We start from the raw sequence: 24,763 nt of genomic DNA, 5'->3' as shown, positions 1-24,763 counted from the left end.
GGATTCTCTATTCCTCATCAGGTGCTGCAGGAACGAGCAGAGCTGCACGCAGTTCCTGGGACTGAGATCCTGAGAACGGGCACCTGCTTGGTCCTTTCAGTGACTGCCTCCAGTGACCTCACTCAAATGTGATATGCTCAGCTATGCCCCTGTCACTCAGGACATGCAATTCTTTCTGGCCCTTCGAATATTGTTATTTGCTTGGCTTTGTTTTTGCTCTTTATTTTATTTTTTTTTTTTTACTGCCTAAAGCTGCCTTGGATGAAGATATATAAACATGCTTTTTTGCAAACAAAGCACCTTTGTTTCACTTGAGACTTGGGTCCCCTGCATCCCTCTTCTTGTCGACTCCAGGCCCCAGGTCCCGGTCTACAAAGACCATGACAGAGTAATAGAGGACTTTAAAATAAAATTTAAATATTTATATAATGATAATAGTATAAATATATTTAGGAATTTCTCTGGAGCTGTTGTGGGCGGTGTGGGGTCAGTTCATTTCCAGATAGTTATGTGATCTGGCTTATACTTCTCAAGATCTATAGGCCCCTTCCAATGTAGTCGCTGCTAACTACAGGGTTTTAATCTGTTACACCTGTCACTTCCAAAGCGGTTCCCTCTGTTTATTTTAGCTTCTTCCGTTTGCTGTTCTCTTCAGTGTCTAATTTCTGTCCTGACACAAGGGAGCGAAGGTGGTTACTTATTTAGGCTCACTTGTGCAGTACTGCTGTGGGGACAGAGGAACACTGCAAACAGATATCACTGGCATGTGTGGGGAGTGCTTGCAGTGTCTCGGCCACACTGGCTTTGCCCTTGTTCATGGCACGTGCACTTTCCCACTCTACACTTCTCAGGCTCTAGGTTGCTCTGCCGGGGAACTATCTGAGGCGGGCCCTGGGTTGTGTGCACTTCCGAGGTCTAATCCGGTCAGGTTCAGGTTCTCAGGTACTCCACAAAGGGGCAGACTTGGTTGGGCCTGCGTTTTGTGCCCTTCCCAGGTCCGAGCAGCTCAGGCGACCAGGTGCTTGGCAAGCGCTGTCTCCCCAGGTGGGGAGTGCATCTTACCACCTCCCCGGTCCAGCCGCTCGGTTTCCTGGGTGGCAGCGGGTGCACCCGTCTCCAGCGTGTCGTATGTCTCTTCTGGGGAGCTGATCTCTGGCTGGGACCCTTCCGGCAGAAGTCAACCATCCAGAATCCCAAGGGGTTTTGGTTAGTGACTGGGTGCCTGCTTGCAGCTGGGTAGAGGATGCCTCTCTGGGGCCGAGTTTGCCTCTTTCCAGCTCTGGGTGCCCCTCTCCTGCCTCCCTGTCTCCAGTGGGAGATGGGCCGATCCGCAGCTGGCTAGCTCTCCTCTGGTATTTGCTCAGTCCTTTGTTTTCTGAGTGGGCCTGGCAGTGCCTTAGGTTAGGGCTTTTCAAAGGATAGTTCTCTCTCTCTCTTTTTTTTTCTCTCTCTCTCTGGCTATCCCACAGTTTGGGTTGCTATCTCATGTTAATTCCCTCAGATTGCCCCCTCAGAGCATTCAGGCCCAGTCCTTACCCTAAGCAATGCAGCCCGTGCCTCCCTGTTCAGCCCGCACTTGCTGCTGGCAGATGTAAGCTCTGGGAGTTCCGGTTAGGCAGGTGATCTGTGGGTTTTATTTATTTATGTATTTATTTTTCCTCCGGGTTATGTTGCCCTCTGAGATTCCAAAACTCCCCACAGACCCACCAGTGAGAGTGTTTCCTGGTCTTTGGAAACTTCTCCCCTTTTAAGACTCCCTCCCTGGGATAGATCTCTGGCCCTACCTCTTTTGTCTCTCTTTTTATCTTTTATATTTTGTCCTACCTCCTTTTGAAGACAGTGGGCTGCCTTTCTGGGTGCCTGATGTCCTCTGCCAGCATTCAGAGTTGTTTTGTGGAATTTCCTCAGCGTTCAAATGTTCTTCAAATGAACTTGTGAGGAAGAAAGTGGTCTGCCCATCCTATTCCTCTGCCATCTTAGGACTGCGCCGCCCCCCCAACACACACACACACACATTATTTTTAAGAAACTTTATTAATTTCAGTGTTTATAGATGTTAAATTACCATGTCAATTCTTTGTTATACATGTGGAACTAACATGTAAATTCTTCCATATAGAAAAGTTAGTCCTTGTGGTTACTTGATTTTTTTCATTGGTTTTTTCTTTCCCGATGTGAATATTGAGTCCTTCTTGATCATCATAAATGTATTTGAAAACTTTTAAACCTTCAACTTAGGTAATCATAGTTTTACTCCTTTTTTTTTTTTTTTTTTAATCTAGGTCATTCCTTTAATCTTTACCTACCATTCCAGAAGACATAGATAAGAAGTTAGAGTCGTTAGTGTGCTGTCTACAGGGAAAGAAGCAGTAAATCATGTGAATGTTCAAATAGGGTTGTAAAAAATTCATTTATTCTTACATGAAGGATAATTGCTTTCCAAAATTTTGTTGTTTTCTGAAAGACATCAACAAGAATCAGTCATAGGTTCACCCAGGTCCCCTCCCTCCCAAATCCCCCTCCAATCTCCCTCTCCATCCCACCCTTCTAGATTGTTGCAGAGCCCCTCTTTGAGTTCCCTGAGTGATAGAGCAAATTCCCATTGGCTATCTATTTTACATATGGAATTGTAAGTTTTCATGTTACTCTTTCCATTCAATTCACCCTCTCCCCTCTTCCCCTTCCCCTGTGTCTCTAAGTCGGTTCTGTCTCTTTCTCCATTGCTGCCCTGCAAATAAATTGTCAGTACCATCTTTCTAGATTCCATACATGTGCATTAGTATATGATATTTATATTTCTCTTTCTGACTTACTTCACTATGTATAATAGGCTCTAGGTTCATCCAGGTGGATGAACTGACTCAAATGCATTCCTTTTTACAACTGAGTAATGTTCCTTTGTATATATGTACCACCACTTCTTCATCCATTCATCTGTCAATGGCCATCTAGGTTGCTTCCATGTTCTAGCTATCATAAACAGCACTGCAGTGAACATCAGGGTGCATGTGTCTTTTTCCATTTTGGTTTCCACAGGGTGTACTCCTGGGAGTGGGATTTCTGGGGTATATGGTGCTTTTATTCCTAGTTTCTTAAGGAACCTGCATACAGTCTTCCATAGTGCTTGTATCAGTTTACCTTGCTACCAGCAGTGCAAGAGGGTTCCATTTCCCCCACACCCTCTCTGGCATTCATTGTTTGTAGACTTTCTGATGATGGCCATTCTGACTGGTGTGAGGTGGTATCTCATTGTGGCTGAGAGGTAAAGATCTGCCTTCAGTGGGAGACCTGGATTTCCTCCCCGAGTCGAGAAGGAGGCCATGACAACCCACTCCAGTATTCTTGCCTGGAGAATCCAATGGCCAGGGAAGCCTGGAAGGCTTCAGTCTTAGGGTGGCACAGAGTTGAACATGACTGAAGCTACTAAGCAGCAGCAGAGGTAGCAGACTTTTGGATGATGGCCATTCTGCCTGGTGTGAGGTGGTATCTCACTGTAGTTTTGATTTTCATTTCTATTTTGTTGTTTTTTTTTTTTTTTTACCAAATTGATGTTGACAAGATAGTGCTTGAAGCTTGAAAATATTACTACATTTGGATTGTCAAGTTGATCTGCAAGGAACATTTCAAGAGAAGCAAAAGCATGGGAAATAGTAATAAATATGTGGGGCTAAAATAACAGCAGTTAGCTTTAGTGATGTTTTAGTAAGTGCAAACCACTTTGCATAGCTTAAGTAGCACGTGCAGAGTACCTTTATGGCAGCCATACTTGAAGTAACATAAAGTAACGGTGCCCAGTTTGAAGGTGGCAGCTATGGAAGGAGATAAGAAGGGCCTGGTCTCTTAGATGTGGCAGCCACTGCTTGGTGATGCAGTACCATGTTTGAATTCAGCATCCTGGTTCTGTCACATAGCAACTGTGGGATCTTGGCAACCCTGTCTTAACCAGGTTAAAACTAGGGTCTTTCTTCAAAAGGGATTAGGAACTCTTCATGCAACTCAGTGTTATCACTCATTCTAGCAGAGTATCTCTGAGATCCTTCCACAGAAGTATGTGGATCATTTACCTGGAACTTCTGGTCAAAGAGGAAAAAAGACACTAAATGGACAAGTAGAAGGTAAGAACTGTGTTTTACAGAAAAATGATTTGACAGAACGTTGATTGAAAATGGGAATGCTGATACATTCTAAGAGGCAAAGAAAATCACCTGTCAGATGGGTAGTGAGAAAAAAGATGAGAAAAGGAGGGCAATTATGTATCTTATCAGGTGTCTACCACAGAGTACATTGAGAATCCAGTTTAAGGAGCTAAATTATTAGTTCTTGGACTTACTTCGTGGTCCAAAGTTTAAGACTTTGTCCGGTTAAGACTGTCCAATGCAGGTGGTGCAGTTTCGATCCCTGCTCAGGGAATTAAGATTCCATGTGACACATGACCAAAAACAAATGATTAGTTCTGTTTCAAGATACTCTACGACCTAAGGAAGGTCAAGAAATAAGAAGCAAGAGGGAATGAAGGATGAGAGAGACAGAGGGTACAGGGAGGAAATGAAGAAAAGGAAGCACAGGTCTGTGGGGGAAGGGGGCAATAAATAATGAAGGTCTTTAGATAAAGGGAGAATATTTGACATGGATGATGAATTCAAAGTGAGCTTCTGGCACCAAAACTTGTCAGAGAAGAACAGCAAAGTTCTCACCTCTTCCTGTTTACTTGTTATTAGGAAGACGTTCAGAACTGCGGTCCCTGGGTGTGCAGAGCACTGTGTCATCCTCCTCCCGGAAGCATGGGCATAGGTGCTCAGCTGTAATGTGTGCAAATTGGTGTCATACGAAATGTTGCTGCTTTCCAGCATGGTGTCACATGGGACTAAAGAGAACTGGAAAGGAGAGAGCAGGGGGCGTGATGGGGAGACCAAGGAACCACAGCCTCAGAGAGAGTCCACTGGAAGGTTTCCAACTTCTAATGCCATTTCAGTTTGGGGGGACGTGTTCATGTGAGGAAACAGAGGCTGAGATTTCAGGAGAATGAATGAAATTGAAGTCATGTAGAAGCAGACTCCGTGTAGACCAGTGTTTCTCAAATTTTAATTAGTCACTTGGGGACCATGTGTGAAGTGCACATGCTGAGCAGGAGGTCTGAGGTTCTGTGTTCCTAACAAGCTCTCTGAGTAGCAAGGGTGTAGCCGTGCATATAGAGAAATCTGGAAGAAGAGCATTGGATAGTGCAGGACAGAACAGGATCAAGGAAAAGCAGTATTTTGTGTTTCTTTCTGACCGTGTTTATAGCCAGAGGGAAGCAAAGAGTTGAAGTAGCAGTTATAGGTGTAAGATACCATTGCTAAGCAAAGAGGGAGAAAGAAATGGTAGGTGTCAGGGAACATTTAACTTTAGGACTCCTGTATGTTGTTTTCTGTTTCTCATGAACCCTCTCTTCCTTATCAGTTCCTGGTATATAGGAACGAGTGGAGTGGCACGCTGTTCCTAGGACTGAGGTCATGGGATGGAATGCATACGTGGATTTCCTTCAGTACCTTCTACCCTACAGTAACACTGTTTAGTCACGACCCTCTTACTCAAGATACGGATTGTCTTCTGGCCTTGTGACGATTGTTATTCTTTGTTATTCCCTTGGTAACGGTTGTTATATGTCTGTTTTTTGTTCTTTCCTTAACTTTATTTTTTTGCCTAAACCTTCCTTCTATAACAATATATAAACTCACACAAACATGAATAATTCACCCTTGTTCCACTAGAGACTTGGGTCCCCCGTGTCCTTCTTTCTCTCTCTGGCTAGGTCTTTGGAGTGTGGAGGCCTGCCGAGCTCACTTTCCTGCCCGGGCTTTCAAGACCTCCTTGAGAAGGATGCCCTGTGTCTTAGTGAGCGGTACTAGCCCTATTCTAGGGCTTTATTGGTTTTCCACATAACCCAGGGAATATTAGTCTCTCTCTTTTGCTTTCTTTTCGTTGACTCCGGTCCACCAGGCCCCAGTCTGTAAAGAAGACCACAGGTAGGGATGATCCATAGAAAGGATGTCAAGGGGAAAGATTTAAGTCCACAGATCCAGAGATTACCATTTAGAGAGGAGAGAATCTAGTGAAAGGACAAAGGGAGGAAAGGAAGGCCGTAGGGAGGTGAGTTTGGAGTTGATGAGGACACTTGAGAGAACTCCTTCTAGATGACTTCAATGTATTTACTCTGAAAAGAGATAAGATCATTATTGCTCCAGAGAATCCTGGAGCTGGGAGGGGGTGCTAGAAGTGGGGGAAACTGCAGCCCCTCTGAGTAACTCTTAGGCATCAAAGATATATGTTGTACTGGTATTTGTTTTTCAAATCAGATTAATTTGTAAAAGGAGGCATTGACTTTTTTTTTTATAAAGATAGCTGATTCTTTGAAAGTTGTTTCATAGAAATCCTTTGAAGCATTAACATGATATACCAAACTAAACTAAATTTTGAAGCCAAACAGATTAATAGGGTTCATTCCCTAAATGTAGAAATACTTTTAATAAATACTACACTGATTTTGAAACATGCAAGATTTTTAATTTCTAATAATTCTTTGGCAATTAAATATATTATTTCCTTTTTGATAATTATATTTAAATATTGAGAATTTATTATACATTATTTCGTAGATGTGTCTTATATACCTTCCTGCATGCGTGGATTGAGAAACTTTAAGATGGCTAGACTAGAGGAGCCAGGACAAGTAGGCATTCCAGTAGCCCACATGGATATGGAAAAAAAAATGAATATTTTTATGAGCCATTTTTCTACAAGTGTATATCCAGGCTAATCAGTTCATTACTCTGTCTTTGATGAGAAATGAATTATACATTCTGGTGAACTGTCATCCCAGCTGTGCACTTCTTAAATGACTGGACAGATTGAAGAACATGATAAATACTTATCGCATAATGGTGGAAATGATAACTGCTGTGTTGCATTCAAGATGTGCTGTTACATTTTACCATCAGCTTTCACGTTTATGTTCTAGGGTTCATGACTTGCTCCTCTGATTCAGATCCACTTTCTCCTCATCAGTCAGCACGTTCACATTGGTCTGTGTGCACTTTAATGTTTTATAAAGCCGTTGAAAACGTAATGTTACTTTTGAAATCTTAACTGCATGTTTTGGTGAACCTGTATTCCTGTTCTTTCTTCACTATCTTTAGTGGATTCCTATGTCTGTCTTACCAGTGTCCTAAGATCCCCCTAAAAACAAGACACTAAAACGGAATGTATTCAGTGCCAAGGCTGAGCGCGAGGATTCTGCTCAGTACTGTGTGAATATACAGCTGGCTTTCATGTTTATATGTAATTAACTCTGTGTCCCTTTTTCCTCTTAGAGTCTCCTGGGAAATATCCTAACGTGAAGGTAAAAACTTTTATAATTTTATCTGAACTGTGGATTGTCTCCTATGTACATTATTTAGTAATCAACTTGTTTCCAAACCCCATTCAGCCAGCAGTCAGAATGAAAGATTCGGTTCCTAATAACACAATCAGAATGAAGGATTTCCAAACATCCATTTCAGGTAAATTTTGCAGTACACAGTTAACTCTGGAAAGAGGGACACTGAGCTATTTGAAATGCTCAGTCTTCATGCTTTTAACATTTTCTTTGCAAATTTAATTGAAGAATTGGACATACATAAGGCAAATGTTATTGTTGATACCCGTGATTTGAAACAAAAGATACAAGCATAAGAACAAGAAATTTTTAAAATATAAGCTTCAACTCAAGATGTTTCTGTATACATTTCGACACTCTGAAGTTCTCAGTTTGGAATCTCTATAATTCTCAGGAAATCTTAGAGATTAAATTTTAGACTCTAAGTTTTTTCCTGTGCCCCAAATGCTTGTTTGAACTCTAACCTTTCCCTTGAGTAAAACTTCACTTGCTAATGTCAGTTGTATTTCAGCTTGTAATTATTTCATTATAATGTTGTTACACAGATGAATGTAGGCCTATCAGGTGTTTTCATTAGCAGACTATGTGTGTGTGTGCATTTGTGTGTGTGTGTGTTTGTGTGTGTGGGTGTTTGTGGTGTCTTTGATTATTAGAAGTAGGGGAAGTAATCATACTTTAATGACTATTTGATAGACATAATCTTTTGAAACAGTGATTCTGACAGTTGTTGGCTCTAGGATCCTATTATACTTCTAAAAATTATTGGGAATTCCAAGGAACTTTTGTTTCTGTCTGTTGATGTTTACTATATGGAAGTTCAGTTGAGTTCAGTCGCTCAGTCATGTCCGACTCTTTGCGACCCCATGGACTACAGCACACCAGGCTTCGCTGTCTATCAGAACTCCTGGAGTTTACTCAGACTCAAGTCCATAGACTGGGTGATGCCATCCAACCATCTCATCCTTTGTCTTCCCCTTTTCCTCCTGCCTTCAGTCTTTGCCAGCATCAGGGTCTTTTCCAGTGAGTCAGTTCTTCACATCAGGTGCCCAAAGTATTGGAGTTTCAGCTTCAGCATCAGGACTGAATTCCCTTTGGGTGGACTGGTTGGATCTCCTTGTAGCCCAAGGGACTCTCAAGAGTCTTCTCCAACACTACACTTCAAAAACATCAATTCTTTGCTGTGCAGTTTTCTGTACATTCCAACTCTCACATATATACATGACCACTGGAAAAACCATAGCTTTGATGAGACAGACCAATGTTGGCGAAGTAATGTGTCTGCTTTTTAATATGCTGTCAAGGTTGGTCATAGCTTTTCTTCCAAGGACCAAGCGTCTTTTAATTTCATGGGTGCAGTCACCATCTGCAATGATTTTGGAGACCCCCAAAATAAAGCCTGTCACTGTTTCCATCTTTCCCCATCTATTTGCCACGAAGGAATGGGACTGGATGCATTGCTTAGTTTTTTGAATGTTGAGTTTTAAACCAACTTTTTCACTCTCCTTTTTCACTTTCATCCAAAGGCTCTTTAGTTCTTCTTCAATTTCTACTATAAGGGTGGTGTTATCTGTATATCTGTGATATTTCTCCCGGCTATCTTGATTTCAGCTTGAGCTTCACCCAGCCTGGAATTTTGCATGATGTACTCTGTGTATAAGTTAAATAAGCAGGGTGACAATATACAGCCTTGACGTACTCCTTTCCCTATTTGGAATCAGTCTGTTGTTCCATGTCCAGTTCTAACTGTTGCTTCTTGCCCTGCATACAAATTTCTCAGGAGGTAGGTCAGGTGGTCCTTAAAGATATTCTCATCTCTTTAAGAATTTTCCAGTTTGTTGTGATCCACAGAGTTAAAAGCTTTGGGGTGGTCAATAAAGCAGAAGTAGATGTTTTTCTGGAACTCTTGCTTTTTTGATGATCCAGTGGATGTTGTCAGTTTGATCTCTGGTTCCTCTGCCTTTTCTAAATCCAGCTTGAATATCTGGAAGTTCATGTTTCATGTGCTATGGAGGGATGGCCTGGAGAATTTTGAGTATTACTTTGCTAGCGTGTGAGATGAGTGCAGTTGTGAGGTAGTTTGAGCATTCTTTGGCATTGCCTTTCGTTGGAATTGGAGTGAAAACTGACCATTTCCAGTCCTGTAGCCACTGCTGAGATTTCCAGATTTGCTGGCATATTGAGTGCAGCACTTTCATAGCATCATCTGTTAGGATTTGAAATAGCTCAACTGCAATTCTATCACCTCCACTAGCTTTATTCATAGTGATGCTTCCTAAGGCCCACTTGACTTCACATTCCAGGATGTCTAGCTCTAAGTAAAGGATCACACCATCGTGCTTATCTGGATCATGAAGATCTTTTCTATATAGTTTTTTTGTGTGTGTTCCTACCCCCTCTTCTTAATATCTTCTGCATCTGTAGTTGCTGCTGCTGCTAAGTCGCTTCAGTTGTGTCTGACTCTGTGTGACCCCACAGACGGCAGCCCACCAGGCTCCCCCGTCCCTGGGATTCTCCACGCAAGAACACTGGAGTGCTTTGCCATTTCCTTCTCCAGTGCATGAAAGTGAAAAGTGAAAGTGAAGTCGCTCAGTCCTGTCCGACTCTGTGCGACCCAATGGACTGTAGCCCACCAGGCTCCTCCATCCATGGGATTTTCCAGGCAAGAGTACTGGAGTGGGGTGCCATTGCCTTCTCCATCTGCATCTGTTAGGTCCATACTATTTCTTCCCTTTATTGTGCCCATTTTTGCATGAAATGGTCCCTTGGTATCTCTTACTTTCTTGAGGAGATCTCTAGTCTTTCCCGTTCTATTATTTTCCTCTATTTCTTTGCACTGATCACGGAGAAAGGTTTCCTTATCTCTCCTTGCTATTCTTTGGAACTCTGCATTCAAATGGGTATATCTTTCCTGTTCTCCCTTGCCTTTAGCTTCTCTTCTTTTCTCAGCTATTTGTAAGGCCTTGTCAGACAACCATTTTGCCTTTTTGCATTTCTTTTTCTCTGGGATGGTCTTGATCACTGCATTCTGTACAATGTCAGGAATCTCAGATCTTCAGGCATTCTGTCTATCAAAACTAATCCCTTGAATCTATTTGCCACACCCACTGTATAATCCTAAGGGATTTGATTTAGGTCATAGATGGATGGTCTAGTGGTTTTCCCTACTTCCTTCAATTTAAGTCTGAGTTTGGCAATAAGGAGTTCATGATCTAAGCCACAGTCAGCTCCTGGTCTTGTTTTTGCTGACTGTAGAGAGCGTCTCCAAAGAATAGAATAGAATAGGCTGCAAAGAATAGAATCAGTCTGACCATCTGGTGATGTCCGTGTGTAGAGTCTTCTCTTGTGTTGTTGGAAGAGGGTGTTTGCTATGACAAGTACGTTCTCTTGGCAAAGCTCTGTTCACCTTTGTCCTGCTTCATTCTGTACTCCAAGGCCAAATTTACCTGTTACTCCAGGTATCTCGTGAATTCCTACTTGTACATTCGAGTCCCCTATATTGAAAAGAACTTTTTTTTGGTGTTAGTTCTAGAAGGTCTTGTAGGTCATCATAGAACCATTCAACTTCAGCTTGTTCAGTGTTACTGGTCAGAGCATAGACTTGCATTACTGTGATATTGAATGGTTTGCCTTGGAAACGAACAGAGATCATTCTGTCATTTTTGAGATTGCATCCAAGTTCGGCATTTGGGACTCTTGTTGACTGTAATGGCTACACCATTTCCTCTAAGGGATTCTTGCCCACAGTAGTAGACATAATGGTCTTCTAAGTTAAATTCACCCATTCCAGTCCATTTGGGGGCTTCCCTGGTAGCTCAGTCGGTAAAGAATCTACCTGCCATGAAGGAGACCCAAGTTTGAATCCTGGGTCAGGAAGATCTCCTGGGGAAGGAAATGGCAACCCACTCCAGCATTCTTGCTTGGAAAATCCTATCGCCAGAGGAGTCTGGCAAGCTACAAATAGCCCATGGGCTCAGAAGCATCGGACAGGACTTATGGACTAAACCACAAACCAGTCCATTTTAGTTTACTGATTCCTAAAATGTTGATGTTCACTCTTGCCATCTCCTGCTTGACCGCTTCCAATTTGCCTTGATTCACAGACCTAACATTCCAGGTTCCTATGCAGTATTGCTCTTTACAGCCTTGGACTGGACTCCCATCATCAGTCACATCCATAGCTAGGTGTTGTTTTTGCTTTGGCTCGATCTCTTCATTCTTTCTGGATTTATTTCCCCACCGATCTCTAATAGCATATTGGACACCTACTGACCTGGGGAGTTCATTTTTCAGTGTCCTATCTTTTTGCCTTTTCATACTGTTCATGGGATTCTCAAGGCAAAAATACTGAAGTGGTTTGTCATTCCCTTCTCCAGTGGACCATGTTTTGTCAGAACGTTCCAGCATGACCCGTCTGTCTTGGATGGCCCTTCACGGCGTGGCTTGCTCATAATTCCATTGAGTTAGACAAGTCTATGGTCCATGTGATCAGTTTGGTTAGTTTTCTGTGATTGTGGTTTTCAGTCTGTCTGCCCTCTGATGGATAAGGAAAAGAGGCTTATGGAAACTTCCTGATGGGAGAGACTGACTGAGGGGGAAACTGGGTCTGATGGGCTGGGCCATGCTCAGTAAATCTTTAATCAGACTTTCTGTTGATGGGTGGGGCTGTGTTCCCTCCCTGTTTTTTGACCTGAGGCCAAACTATGGTGGAGGTAATGAAGATAATGGCACCTCCTTCAACAGGTCCCATGCATGCACTGCTGCACTCAGTGCCCCTGATCCTGCAGCAGGCCACCGCCAACCCTTGCCTCAGCCAGAGACTCCTGGAAAATAAAACTAAAAAACGTAAAAATACAGGCACACACAATCATAATGGCTAATTCCATTAGTCATTAGAGTTCTGATATCACATATCCTGTCTCTGGAGAACTCCTGTGTGCACTCAGAACATAATTGAGCATGGAAGTAACATTTAGAGTTGTGAAAAGAGTTTTGACCTCTTGGGTCCCCTGGCCCAGTGGGTCTCTGGACTTCAGGGATTCTCAGGGCACACTACAGAACCACCATTTTAAACCATTGGCATGGTTGGATGTGAAATGATAAAGGGACCCTTGTGTTGACATGGGTTTAAAGTTTTATTTTTACATTTCTTGCTTGTTTCTTTGATTTCTCTTAAGAAATTTAGACCTGAGAGTTCCTTTTTTTTTTTTAAGCAAATATTTCTGTGTTGCGTTCATTCTTCCTTCATGGTGCTCTGTGCTCTTTAGATCCAGTGTGGTCCTAGACTTATCCTATTTTCACGTGGAAACAATTAGTCACCCACAAGACTATCATGTCTCATATAAGTTTATGATGTCTATCCAGGGCTTAAAAAGTGAGTTCTGAAGATATTGATAATTTGAGGAAAGACACCTCATTGTAATTAAAGAAGTTGTCATTGGTGGTGGTGTTCAGTTGCTAAGTCGGGTCCAACTCTTTGTGAGCCCATGCACTGCAGCACGCTAGGCCTCCCTGTGCCTCATCGTCTCCCGGAGTTTGCCCGAGTTCATATCCATTCATCAGCAATGCTATCCCACCATCTCATCCTCTGCCATTCCCTTCTCCTCCTACCCTCAATCTTTCCCAGCATCAGGGTCTTTTCCAGTGATTCAGCTCTTCACATCAGGTGCCCAAAGTATTGGCACTTTAGTTTCAGCATCAGTTCTTCCAGTGAATATTCAGCATTGATTTCTCTTAGGATTGACTGGTTTGATCTCTTTGGTGTCCAAGGGACTCTCAGATGTCTTCTCTAGCACCGCTTTTTGAAAGCATCAATTCTTTGGTGCTCAGCCTTCTTTATGGTCCAACTCTCACATCTGTACATGACTAATGAAGAAACCATGGCTTTGGCTGTATGGACCTTTGTCAGCAAAGTGATGTCTTTGCTTTTTATGTTGTCTAGGTTTGTAACATTAATTAAAGTAGTAGCATTCATTAAAGGTGTTTTTAAAACCATGGTCTCTAGAGCACACAGTATTATAAGGCATAATTAAGTGTAAAATAAGGTAGATATACATTTTCTTAATAATATATTTGTATGTTGAAAAATAGTCCTGTATGGGTGTAAGAGTTGGAGTATAAAGAAAGCTGAACGCAGAAGAATTGATGCTTTTGAACTGTAGTGTTGGAGAAAACTCTTGAGAGTCCCTTGGACTGCAAGGAGATCCAACCAGTCCATCCTAAAGGAAATCAGTCCTGGGTGTTCATTGGAAGGACTGATGTTGAAGCTGAAACTCCAATATTTTGGCCACCTGATGTGAAGAGCTGACTCATTTGAAAAGACCCTGATGTTGGGAAAGATTGAGGGCAGGAGGAGAAGGGAACAACAGAGGATGAGATGGTTGGATGGAATCACTGACACAATAGACATGAGTTTGGGTAGACTCCAGGAGTTCAAAGATGAAGACTGCAGTGGTGTTCCCGGTAGGGAATTACTCTGGCAGCAAGTTGGAGCTGCCAGGAAACAGGAAGCAAAGAAGGTAATGCAGAAGCCCAGAACACTCAGCTTTGGGCCACCTGGGCACAGCCTTATCGTCCTTCTGATGGTTCCAAATTAGATTTTGTGGCAAAGTCTACCTTGTGCTGACTCCTTTTATGCAACCTGCAGCCAATCAGTACCTCTTAGCAAGGTGTTTGCATTCTCCCTCTGATCACGGTAATACAATAAATAACAAAGAGAGTTAGGAAAAAGTAAGTTCGTTCAGGCTGGTATTTAGCATATACCTGAGAGTGGGTAGCAGGATTATGTTTAGAACTCTGGGACTAGTTGGGAGACTAGGTAGCCATCTAGAGACTGCCTTCTCAAAATGGGACTTCATAGCAATGTTTTATATGGCTGTCAATTCATAAGCATTAGTTATGATTATATTCAGTATAACTGCAAAAGCAACTCTGATACCAAATACTAAAATATTTCTTGTGTTTTCTGTGACTTTGTATTTTTTAGAATTGGCTTTCCCAGTGGGAATGGGAGTCATGGGAAATTTGCTACCTAGTACCTCCTTCTCAGCTGTGTCCACATAGTATATCGACTTGTTTTAGTATTTGTAATGAATTAAGAGTTCACAAGGGAGGTTGGTATAAAGGAGTGCTGTATCATTGAAAAGCAGTATATAGCAAGTCAATTCTGATTCTACTAGGACGCCCAGTCTATTGAGTAACCACATCTAATAATGTGTTGTCCATAAATACTAATTAATTTAGCGCCCTTAATCAGTCATACGGTCAGGGCTATGGTAAGAAATCATCCACTGTTTCTTTTTTCATTCCTGTGCTTTTTTCTTTTCTATCCTCACCTTGCATTTACAGAATATTCTCAGTTATCTCCTAGAATAGTGACTACAGGCTCTAAACTCAACCTGTTTGTCTATTTTTCTTTTAATCTATACAACTGAGTCTTTGCTCTTGTTTTTCCATGAGCTTGGTAGGTCCGGGAAAAACAAATTCAAATAAAATGCCTACATGAGTCCCTTCAACACTGGACGATGTGAAATAGGAAAACTACAAAATAGATAGAAGCCACTTCAGTCAGTTCCTGTTGATCATTTTCTTCTCAGTCAATACATTTTATAAAACAACGAGCAGTACCTACTCCTTCAGGGTCCCTGGATTTGTACATTCATTGGTTTCTTAAAGATTTATTCTATACTGTACCCTGAAAGTTTTATATCCTAAATATTTCTGTAAACACTCCCTCAGTTCAGGCCTGTGTCACCTTTTTGTTCCCAGTATTAATGCCTTCAGATTTGTCTTCCTCCGGTTATTCGTATGCCCTTCAGATTCCTCCCTCCCATGGTGTTTAGAGTCACCAATCTCAAAAGCACACGTGACCATGAGGCACTCTGAGTCACGTTAATGTCTAGACCTCTTAAAGCACCACTGATACTCTCACAGTCTGACTTCTGCCTGACCCTCTGTCCCTAGCCCTTTCAGTCCTTTGCTCTAGAATTCTGAACTGCTGCTGGCGCCCTCATCACTTGTCCCTGTTGTTGTTCAGTCGCTCAGTCCTGTCTGATTCTATGCGGCCCCATGGGCCGCAGCACACCAGGCTTCCCTGTTCTTCACCATCTCCCGGTGCTTGCTCAACTCATGTTCATGGAGTCAGTGATGCCATCCAACCATCTCATCCTCTGTCATTCCCTTCTCCTCCCGACTTCAACCTTTCCCAGCATCAGGTTTCTAATGAGTCAGCTCTTCGAATCCAGTGGCCAAAGTACTGGAGCTTCAGTGCCAGTGTCAGTCTTTCCAATGAATGTTCAGAACTGATTTTGTTTAGGATTGACTGGTTGGATCTCCTTGCAGTCCAAGGGACTGTCATGAGTCTTTTCGAACACCACAGTTGAAAAGCATCAGTTCTTCGGTGCTCAGTCTTCTTTTTGGTCCAACTCTCACATCCATACATGACTACTGGAAAAGCCTTTGCTTTGACTAGACGGAACTTTGTCGGCAAAGTAACGTCTCTGCTTTTTGATACGCTAAGTCTGTCATACCTTTTTTTCCAATGAGCAAGTGTCCTTTAATTTCATGACTGCAGTCACCATCTGCATTTCTTTTGGAGCCCAAGAGAATAAAGTCTATTTCTGTTCTCATTGTTTCCTATCTCTTTGCCACGAAGTGATGGGACCAGATGCCATGACCTTCGTCAGTCCCATCCCTTCACTTTGGACAGATATCTACCCTGTAGTGTGTGTGCTTCTCTCCCCATCTTGCTACAGCCTGAAATGCTCTCCCTCTCGTGCCCTCTGTTCCCTTGAACTGTGTAAGTCTGCACTCAGGCATTATCTCTAGAAAAGCCATCCCTGACACCTTTTTCTACATTTTTCATTAAACTCCGGTGTCTAGTACTGAGCGGAAACCTGAGAAATAATGATCGAATAAGAGAAACTGGGGCTCTGTATCAACCTAGAGGGGTGGGATGGGGAGGGAGATGAGAAGGAGGTTCAAAAGGGGCGATATATGTGTACCTATGGCTCATTCATGTTGGGGTTTGGCAGAAAACAACAAAATTCTGTAAAGCAGTTATCCTTCAATAAAAAAATAAATTTAAAAAAATGCTGTATATACTGAGGTGACTTTTAAGAGCTTGTCCTCTGCAGTCTAGGAGCCAAGAGGAGAGACATGTAAAGAAATAATTTACAGTCCAGATCTATATCTATCAGTAGGAAAATCTAGAAAGATACACTAGAAAAATCTTTAAAGTACTAAGGTAGCTACAAGGAAAGGCATACCTCTTTATCAGGGGAAAGATGGCAGTAATTAAAGACAACTTCACAAAGCAGGTTGAGCGTTAAAAGATGAAAAGTAATTTGTCAGAAGAGTAGAGGGAAGCCTTTCAGATGAAGGAACTGATAAAAGCTAAAAAGTAAGAGGAATTTTGTAAACCATGAATAATGTTGCAGTTGATGCTTGGCACATTGTTAAAAAGGTCTGTTATGAAGTAGAGAAGAGAATATATGGTGACTTTATATGTCTGTCCTGTATTTTGTTTGGTTTCTGATTGTTTTGTTCACTGATGTTTGGATCAATCTGTGACTGAATCTTTGAGCTGTTTGTGTGCCTGTAACCTGGTGACATCTGGTATTTCCCAAATGGTTTGTGGAAGTTTTTAGGTCATTGGAAGTAGTTCTTAAAGAAGTAAATATTCAGCTGAAGATTAAGATTGATTTAATCTGTCATTCCATACAATATTTTAGATCTATGTTTTAAATGAGGATTATGTCTTTTATCTAAACATTCTAAGTAATTTTAACTAAACATGCAGATCTGTCAAGAGAACTAGACTTGGAAATGATAACAGAGGAAAAACAAGGAAAACTTGATGAAGATGAGAATAACCATGCACAGGTATGTAAAACTGTAAATTTCAATTTCTGGTGTAGTGCTGTATAAGAAAAAGTGTATCAAACAAGGCAAATTAGAATGGAAAGATAAGTTAAAACCCATCACAAATGAGTTAAAGTGGAAGTTCAGTGAAATTTTGTGAGGAATACCAAATTACTGCTTCTCATGAGGAAGATCCACTATGTGATAAGCCTTAAGAAGGAACAAACCAAAAGGAAATATCTCCTAATCTCACAAATAATATACCTGATTGTGAAGAAAAAGATGCATTTGGAGTATCTGTCTCACTAGTATTCCAAGCATTTCCTGAACAAAAAGAACCCAGTCTCAAAAATGTTTTTCTGTGGTCTGTAAATTCTGGGTCCCTTGGATAGACTTGTCGTTCATCTTCAAAGCTTCATTTCCCTGAAAATAAAGTAGACTTTGAAAATTATCAACTAGACATTGAACATGTGTTTATGAAAATTGAGCAGAGTTTTTATAAAGATACAGAAAATAAAAAAGTAGGGGAGCCAGTAGTTACATTCGAAGTGAAAGACCAAGAGATTGATATGCAAATGTCACAAAATATGAGGCAAGATCCCACTAATCAGAAATTAGACATGGGACAGGCATGTCAGTCTAGTCTGTGGCTTGTCTACTCTGGTAAGATGAAACATATAATTCAAATAAAAATTCACGTTCCCCTTGCTGTTGTTAAAATGCTGATCTGAAAAATAAAGCAATACAGGACTGGTTCCAGAAGCCACTGCATGCAGATAATTGCAGCCCTAGTGACAATAAAACCATGGAACCCGAATTAGAAAATGGGAATTCTTCTCCACCTAATAGTCATGGCGCATCTGCAGTGTATGTAAATGAAGGATTAGAGAAGGATATACAGAGGTTTAAGGAGGAAATAGACATGTTACAAGTAGAGTTGCTGGTTCTGGAAAAAGAGAAAATTCAACTTCCAAAAGAGATGCAGGCTCATTTATTCTTGTTTTGGTTTTTCTCTTTCTTGATGATGTGATCCCTTTTGATTTTCTACTAGCAAATAAAGTGGGGTCATCCAAAGAGGTAATTGTGTAGAAATTGATTATTATCTCAATAACAGGAATTCAGGAAACTATTTTCATGGCTTTTGTCCTTCAGTCAATTCTAATATCTAATTGTTCTCCATCAGTCTTCATATCGGAGAAGGCAATGGCACCCCACTCCAGTACTCTTGCCTGGAAAATCCCATGGGCTGAGGAGCCTGGTAGGCTGCAGTCCATGGGGTCGCTAAAAGTCGGACACGACCGAACGACTTCACTTTCACTTTTCACTTTCATGCATTGGAGAAGGAAATGGCAACCCACTCCAGTGTTCTTGCCTGGAGAATCCCAGGGACAGGGGAGCCTGGTGGCTGCCGTCTATGGGGTCACAGAGTCGTACATGACTGAAGCGACTTAGCAGTAGCAGCAGTCTTCATATGGACTGGGAAACTCATTTAGCTATGTACCACGTGGTCTTCTGAGCCAGAATAAGCACCAAGGAAATTGCTTAAGAAGAAAAATCAGCTAGGGTTTTGTGCCTTTTTTTCCCCTTTAACTCTGTTGGGTTAAATATGTTATATTTCCATAGAATGGGAAGAAAGCACTCACTGAGAGATGGGACATGAACATGTGTTCCCTCTAATCTCTTCATTGTGGTTGAATACGTGTGATCTTCTCTGCTTTCTGCAATCGCTGGGCACTTAGATTTCCAGCATGGCCGCTTCAGGATCTTTTTAATAACAAATACCTGTGCTCCCACATATGCTTTAATCAGCACTCTCAAATGTGTCTTTTGAGACAGACCTTTCCATTATGTTGTTTACTAAAATGTAGAAGTTTTGACATGTGTGATTTTGTTACATAGGTTGTGTGTGTGTGTGTGTGTGTGTGTGTGTGTGTGTGAAAGTTGCTCAGTCAGGTCCAACTCTTTGCAAACCCTTGGACTGTAGCCTGCCAGGCTCCTCTGTCCATGGAATTCCCCAGGCCAGAAAGAATACCAGAATGGCTAGCTGTTCCCTTCTCCAGGGGATCTTCCTAACCCAGGGATCAAACCCAGGTTTCCCACATTGAAGGTGGATTCTTTAATGTTTGAGCCACCAGGGCAGCCCATAGGTAGTATAAACCCTGAGCAAAAAAGGAAAAAAAAAAAAAAAATTAAGTGTTTACCTACAAAGGAGAAGACTGAGTTCTGAGATGCTGTGAGATTTTTCTTCTTCAGTAATAGGTTTTGAAAAATTGTTTTTGCTCTTTTGTGTAAGAGGTGCTTTGACTGAGTTTGAACAACAGACAAAAAGACAAAAAAAAAAAACAAAAAAAACCAAAAAAAACCAACTCCATGTGTTCTCCTGTTAAAAAAAAAAAAAAAGGAGATGATCCCTACCCACAACTTAGGCACTGAGTTACTGTGCCAAAGTCATGCTTTTAACTTACCTGATTAATCTGATGAATTCATTTGGTAATACATAACATTCAATGTTCCAGAATTGTATCATCTCTTTTGGTGCCATAAAATGCTAGGGAGTGCCAGTTTAGAGGCCTTAAACAAAACCTTGAACATTTTTTGATATTATTGCTGTTTTTGGTAAATAGTGGGGGCAATGCTGCTGCTGCTACTGCTAAGTCGCTTCAGTCGTGTCTGACTCTGTGCGACCCCATAGATGGCAGCCCAGCAGGCTCCCCCATCCCTAGGATTCTCCAAACAAGAACACTGGAGTGGGTTGCCATTTCCTTCTCTACTAGGTAATTATATCTATACCCTCTAGCTGTAAGGTTTGACGGTTATTGCATGTGGAATTTGGAAGCATTACTTATATTCCAGAATTCCACACTAACTAACAACTCCTCAGTTTCATTCTGCTCCTTGTGTTTTGGTAAACTCTGGTTCATTTAATGTAGTGAACACCATCACTTTTTTGCTATCTCCCGGATCCAAGTGAAAAAAGAATTATAAAAGGCAGAGGGGAAAGAATAGCTTTAGTGAAGAGAGAAGAATGTTTCCTTTCTGAGGCGCGAAGGTGTCACATCCTCTCCATCCGGCTGTTTAATGGAAAATCCAGGTGGTAAAGACCAAAGAGGACAGATTTTGTGTCTTTGTCTTTTTATTTCTCTGTCTCTGCCAGTCAGATGGGGAAAACTGAATATGAATAATTGCATCTTATTAAGAACGCCATTTTTGAAATTTTGGGAATTTTGATTCTTTTCCTCAAACAGAAAGGAGCAGATTTTACAAAGATTTCAGTGACTTGTAAGTGATAAAATTAAAATAAACACAAAAATATTTTTATCACTTAAGTTCAGGGCGAGCACTGAGTCAAATAATAAAATTGAAAACAAAGATCTTTATAATCAATACACAGCAATTATTCTTAGTGTCAAACTTCCATTAAAGGTTGAAGAAGAAAAGAAGCACAAAAGCAGTGAAGTGGAAGTATTAGAGGACGTATGCGATGCTGCTGATGAGAGTGGATCGTTTCAGCAGAGAAAGCGTGGAGGAAAGAGCAACCAGGAGTTTCCTGCTATGCAGAATGAGGGTTCTGATAGGTAATCCTGTATCAATATTTAACAGCACGTCCCTTCTTATGTTCCTATAAAATAATTTCTAACTTGAGCTAATGTTTGTGATGTACAGATTTTATATTTTACTAGAGATATGGTTATTTTTAATACTCTTGTCCTTTAGCCTTATTACTAGAGTTCCTTTGTTAACATGCCACCATGGTACATATTAGAGTATTCTGGATTTGACTGCTTATTTGCCTTAATCAGTGTGTTGTATATTTAAATGTGTTTTGTCACTAATGAGCATCCTTTCATTTCAGTCTGAGGGCTCCTCTCAGCGTTTCTCATGAGGCGGGACTAGTGGTGATGAGCTCCCTCAGGTTTGCTTTGTCTGGGACGGTTTTTATTTCTCTTTCATTTCTGAAAGACAGCTTTTCTGGAAAGAGTCCCTTGGCTGGCAGGCTTTTCTCTCCTAGCACTTTGAGTGTGTCCATGGAGGAGGCCAGATTGCTGATGGTGGCGGGAGAGCCCATGAGGCGTCGGTCTTTCAGCCATGAGGCTGCTGTCGCCGCATCATGCGGGTGGTTTAAAAGTGAGCTCTCCTCCCCTGGCCAAATATTTCCGTGGTTTCTTCTTTCATGGTATGTGTGCCTCATGTCACTTAACATACCACCTAAATTAAGTGTGGCTTTTTTCTGTGAATTCTCTTTTTCATTTATTTTTGGCTACCCTGGGTCTTTGCCGCCGCAGTGCTTGGGCTTCTCAGTGTGGTGGCTTCTCTTGATGCTGAGCCTGGGCTCTCGGGTGCTGGCCTCAGTAGCCGTGGAACACGGTTAGTTGCCCCATGGCATGCGGGATCTCCCGACCAGGACTGGAACGCCTGCCCCCTTTATTGCCAGGTGGACTCCTAAGCACTGGACCACCAGGGAAGTCCCTAAATTCACCATTATTATATTTAGTAGCAAAATAAAAAATATAGTGTAAATCTACTTATGGCTCCCACGTCTAAGAGTCAAGGCGCTTAGCCAGGGGACTCCAGGTTTGCAGTCTAGCCCTTGAGGTTCTTCTCAGTGTCTTTCCAGATGCATCTCTCTCCTTTCTTCCATGTATTTTGTGCTCTTCCTTGCAGGTTCCTCGGAAACAACCCAGATGCCCTGTGCCTGATGTTTGTGCTCACACTCGAATCTCCAAGTAGAATGATTTTCTCCCTTTTCTGTTTCTCATGACCCCCTCTCTTCACTTCTTCTGCAAATCCTTCCTTATTTCACTTATCACTTTCATATGTCAACTTTTATATATCATATTGTATCATAATCATATCTGTGTTTGAAGGAGGAATTTGTTTTCTTGCATATGGTTGGTACTCTATAACTGTTTTGTGAATTAATAAGATGGGTAAGAGTTGGAATTTTATAAGAATTGTTTTTTTATTCTTTATCAGTTGAATTATTAGAAAACATTGGCTTTTTTGTGGACTTTTTAAAGTAGCGATCCTGGTGTGCACAGGAAGGGAGTAAAGAAAAAGAACGATGACAAATGGACACCGGAAGAACGTGTGATTGCACCAATATTTGAAAAGACCGATTCACTGACTGGTGGTCTGCTGCACGTGAATGATGGCGGCACTTTAAGGGAAGTGGATCAGGGTGATGACAGGTACATTCTCCAGATTCCTTGTTTGTAGGGGAAGAAATGTTAGCACTGAATACTTCTTCTGGAAATACAGCAGCATTATACAGTGCTCAGGCCAAGACAAGAGATTGCTCAACTCTAGTGGACGAACACTGCTGAAAGGTTGAGGTGAGGACCAGTGCCTTTGGCCGGAAGTCATTTCAGTAAATAGTCCCCTTGGAAGCTGGACTGTAACGAATACACGAAAACATTCAGTAGGGAATATTATTGGGACAGGCAATGAAGAACTGGATGGTAACTGAAGAGGAATGTGGAGTTCACAGGTGTTTCTTGTTTTATGTTAAGAAGGGAGCTTCTCGAGTATGTATGCTCTTGGAAATGAGCCAGCAGAGGGCGTGTTATTTAGTTTAGTCTTGTTTGCTTTTCCAATACTAGAAAGCTTATTGATTGTATGACATTATCTTTAAACTATTACAGTAAACTAATTGTACGTAATACTTCTGTTCATGTATAGTTTTATGGTAAGGGCTTGTTCATTGGTTCCGAAGTGTAGTATTCCTATGTAATGGAATATGCAGATGATTGCTTAAGTTAATTCTATCATATATGGATTTTCAAAAATTACATAATTGTGAATTTACACACACTTAGGCTATACTGAATAGGATATGGTCATTCCTTGATGATTCTAGTTGATAGTAACATGGTGAGTAGCTATGATTTTGTAAGGTGCTCTGAAACATCACATCATATTAACTTCATAGTTGTTTATAGATTCCAGGGAAAAGGGGAAGATTTTGTTTATATTCAATAGAAAAACATTATTAGCAGTCTTTCACAAATTATTCCTTTTGCACGACAAAGATCTAAATGACAGAACCCGTGCTTCCTTTACTAAGCATGTCATTAACACGTATTGTGTGCTCAATACATGTATGTCAGATGCATGAAGAAACAGCAGAATGGGTGAATGAAGGCCTATTGATGAATTTCTTTACAGAAAACAAAACTGTATTGACAGTAGATTTGCAGGCTTGCCTACCTCTGAAGTCTTTAATTTTTGAGAAATATGTTTTAAGATTCAGAAATCATTATTTATAGCTATAACTAGATCTGAAATAATCCTATAGATTCATTTGCTATCATATTACTTAAAAAGGCTTTTCGATATTATTTTCTCAGCATATTTTGGAAGAGCCGTGTTGAAGCCAGACTTCCTGGGTTTGAATTCTGGGTCTGTTGGTGACATGCTGAGTGGGCCTGGGCATGTTCCTCAGCCTTTGTGTGCTCCATTTCTTCCTGTACCCATCTCCCAGAATGACTGTGGGGATGAAAATGCCTTTAGGACATGGCAAGTGCTTCTAATAATGCATGGCTGATGCATACGACGTCCTCAAAAGCTAATAGCTTGGTTATTCAAATGGGTTTCTTTCTTAGAAGGACTGAAGGAATACCTCCCAGATAGGTTGTATTGCCATAAAAGTTAGCTCTTATGGAAAAGGACAGGTGCAAAAACACTGGTATAGTTTCCTATCATACAACGCAAGTAACTTTATGTTTTTCCTTTTCCTTGGATCTAACTTTAATACTTTATTAATATTACTGATATATTTTCTGTGTCCTTTAATGCTGCTCTTATTTATTTCTGCATCCTTTATAGACAATTACTTGCCAATGCAAAGAGTTTATATGAAAAAGTTTAGGTATTGTTTGTATTTTTGAATATTTAATACTAGCCTGAAAAGAATCATTTGTTCTTTTAGGCCTGCAAGGAAAACACCGTATGGAAAGAAGAAGGTATAGTAAAAAAATGAACTTTCAAAAACATTATCCTTGTCGAAAATGCTCTGTCACAGGAGTAGTGGTAAAATAGGAAATCTTCCTTTGTTGTAGAGAAGTTTACCTTGAACACATCATTCAGAAACACTGTTGCTAAAGTTATGCTTTTGATAAAAATCTCTTCTTTTAAGAAATGTCTGTTTTTGTTTTGTACAGAGTTTTATTACTTCTGTACACTTGGTATATTTATGCATATTTTAAGGACATTGTGAAACAGTATTGTTTACGTGTAGGTCAAAGAACAAATTAATTACGTGAATGACCTGGATGACTTAACTCAGTCGTCTGAGACTGTTTCTGAGGATGGCGATGGGCTTTACTCTACGAATTCCTCGTTGGAAGTAGAACCTCTCGACGTGGGGCGTAAAGGTAGGCCCGCAGTGTAAATGTTAACGGAAAGCCTGTCTGTGCGTCGAGGAGTGATATATGCACACCTTGTCAGTCTGCTCTAGAGCCAGGGATATGCTACGGTGCTGTGCATCCCAGA

At 41.2% G+C, this 24,763-nt stretch overlaps 1 protein-coding gene across 1 annotated transcript in view; it reads left to right on the top strand.

Annotated features, from left to right (window-relative positions):
* LOC147361150 (ankyrin repeat domain-containing protein 26-like) overlaps positions 1–24,763 on the top strand; it is a 78,704-nt gene that overhangs the window by 32,075 nt on the left and 21,866 nt on the right. Inside the window, exons 11-19 of the mRNA XM_086334751.1 lie at positions 4,019–4,115; positions 7,350–7,378; positions 7,466–7,538; positions 17,211–17,293; positions 20,696–20,847; positions 21,126–21,185; positions 22,291–22,461; positions 24,201–24,234; positions 24,510–24,645. Of these exons, the coding sequence (XP_086190877.1) occupies positions 4,019–4,115; positions 7,350–7,378; positions 7,466–7,538; positions 17,211–17,293; positions 20,696–20,847; positions 21,126–21,185; positions 22,291–22,461; positions 24,201–24,234; positions 24,510–24,645 (835 nt within the window). The remainder of the gene's footprint in view (positions 1–4,018; positions 4,116–7,349; positions 7,379–7,465; positions 7,539–17,210; positions 17,294–20,695; positions 20,848–21,125; positions 21,186–22,290; positions 22,462–24,200; positions 24,235–24,509; positions 24,646–24,763) is intronic.

This window comes from Bos grunniens, chromosome 13 (assembly GCF_055505025.1).
Source record: "Bos grunniens cultivar Pamir isolate PY7600 chromosome 13, Bosgru_T2T1.0, whole genome shotgun sequence".
Lineage (NCBI taxonomy): Eukaryota > Metazoa > Chordata > Mammalia > Artiodactyla > Bovidae > Bos > Bos grunniens.
The sequence above is the reverse complement of the archived record's forward strand: the minus strand, read 5'-3'. Positions and strand labels throughout refer to the sequence as shown.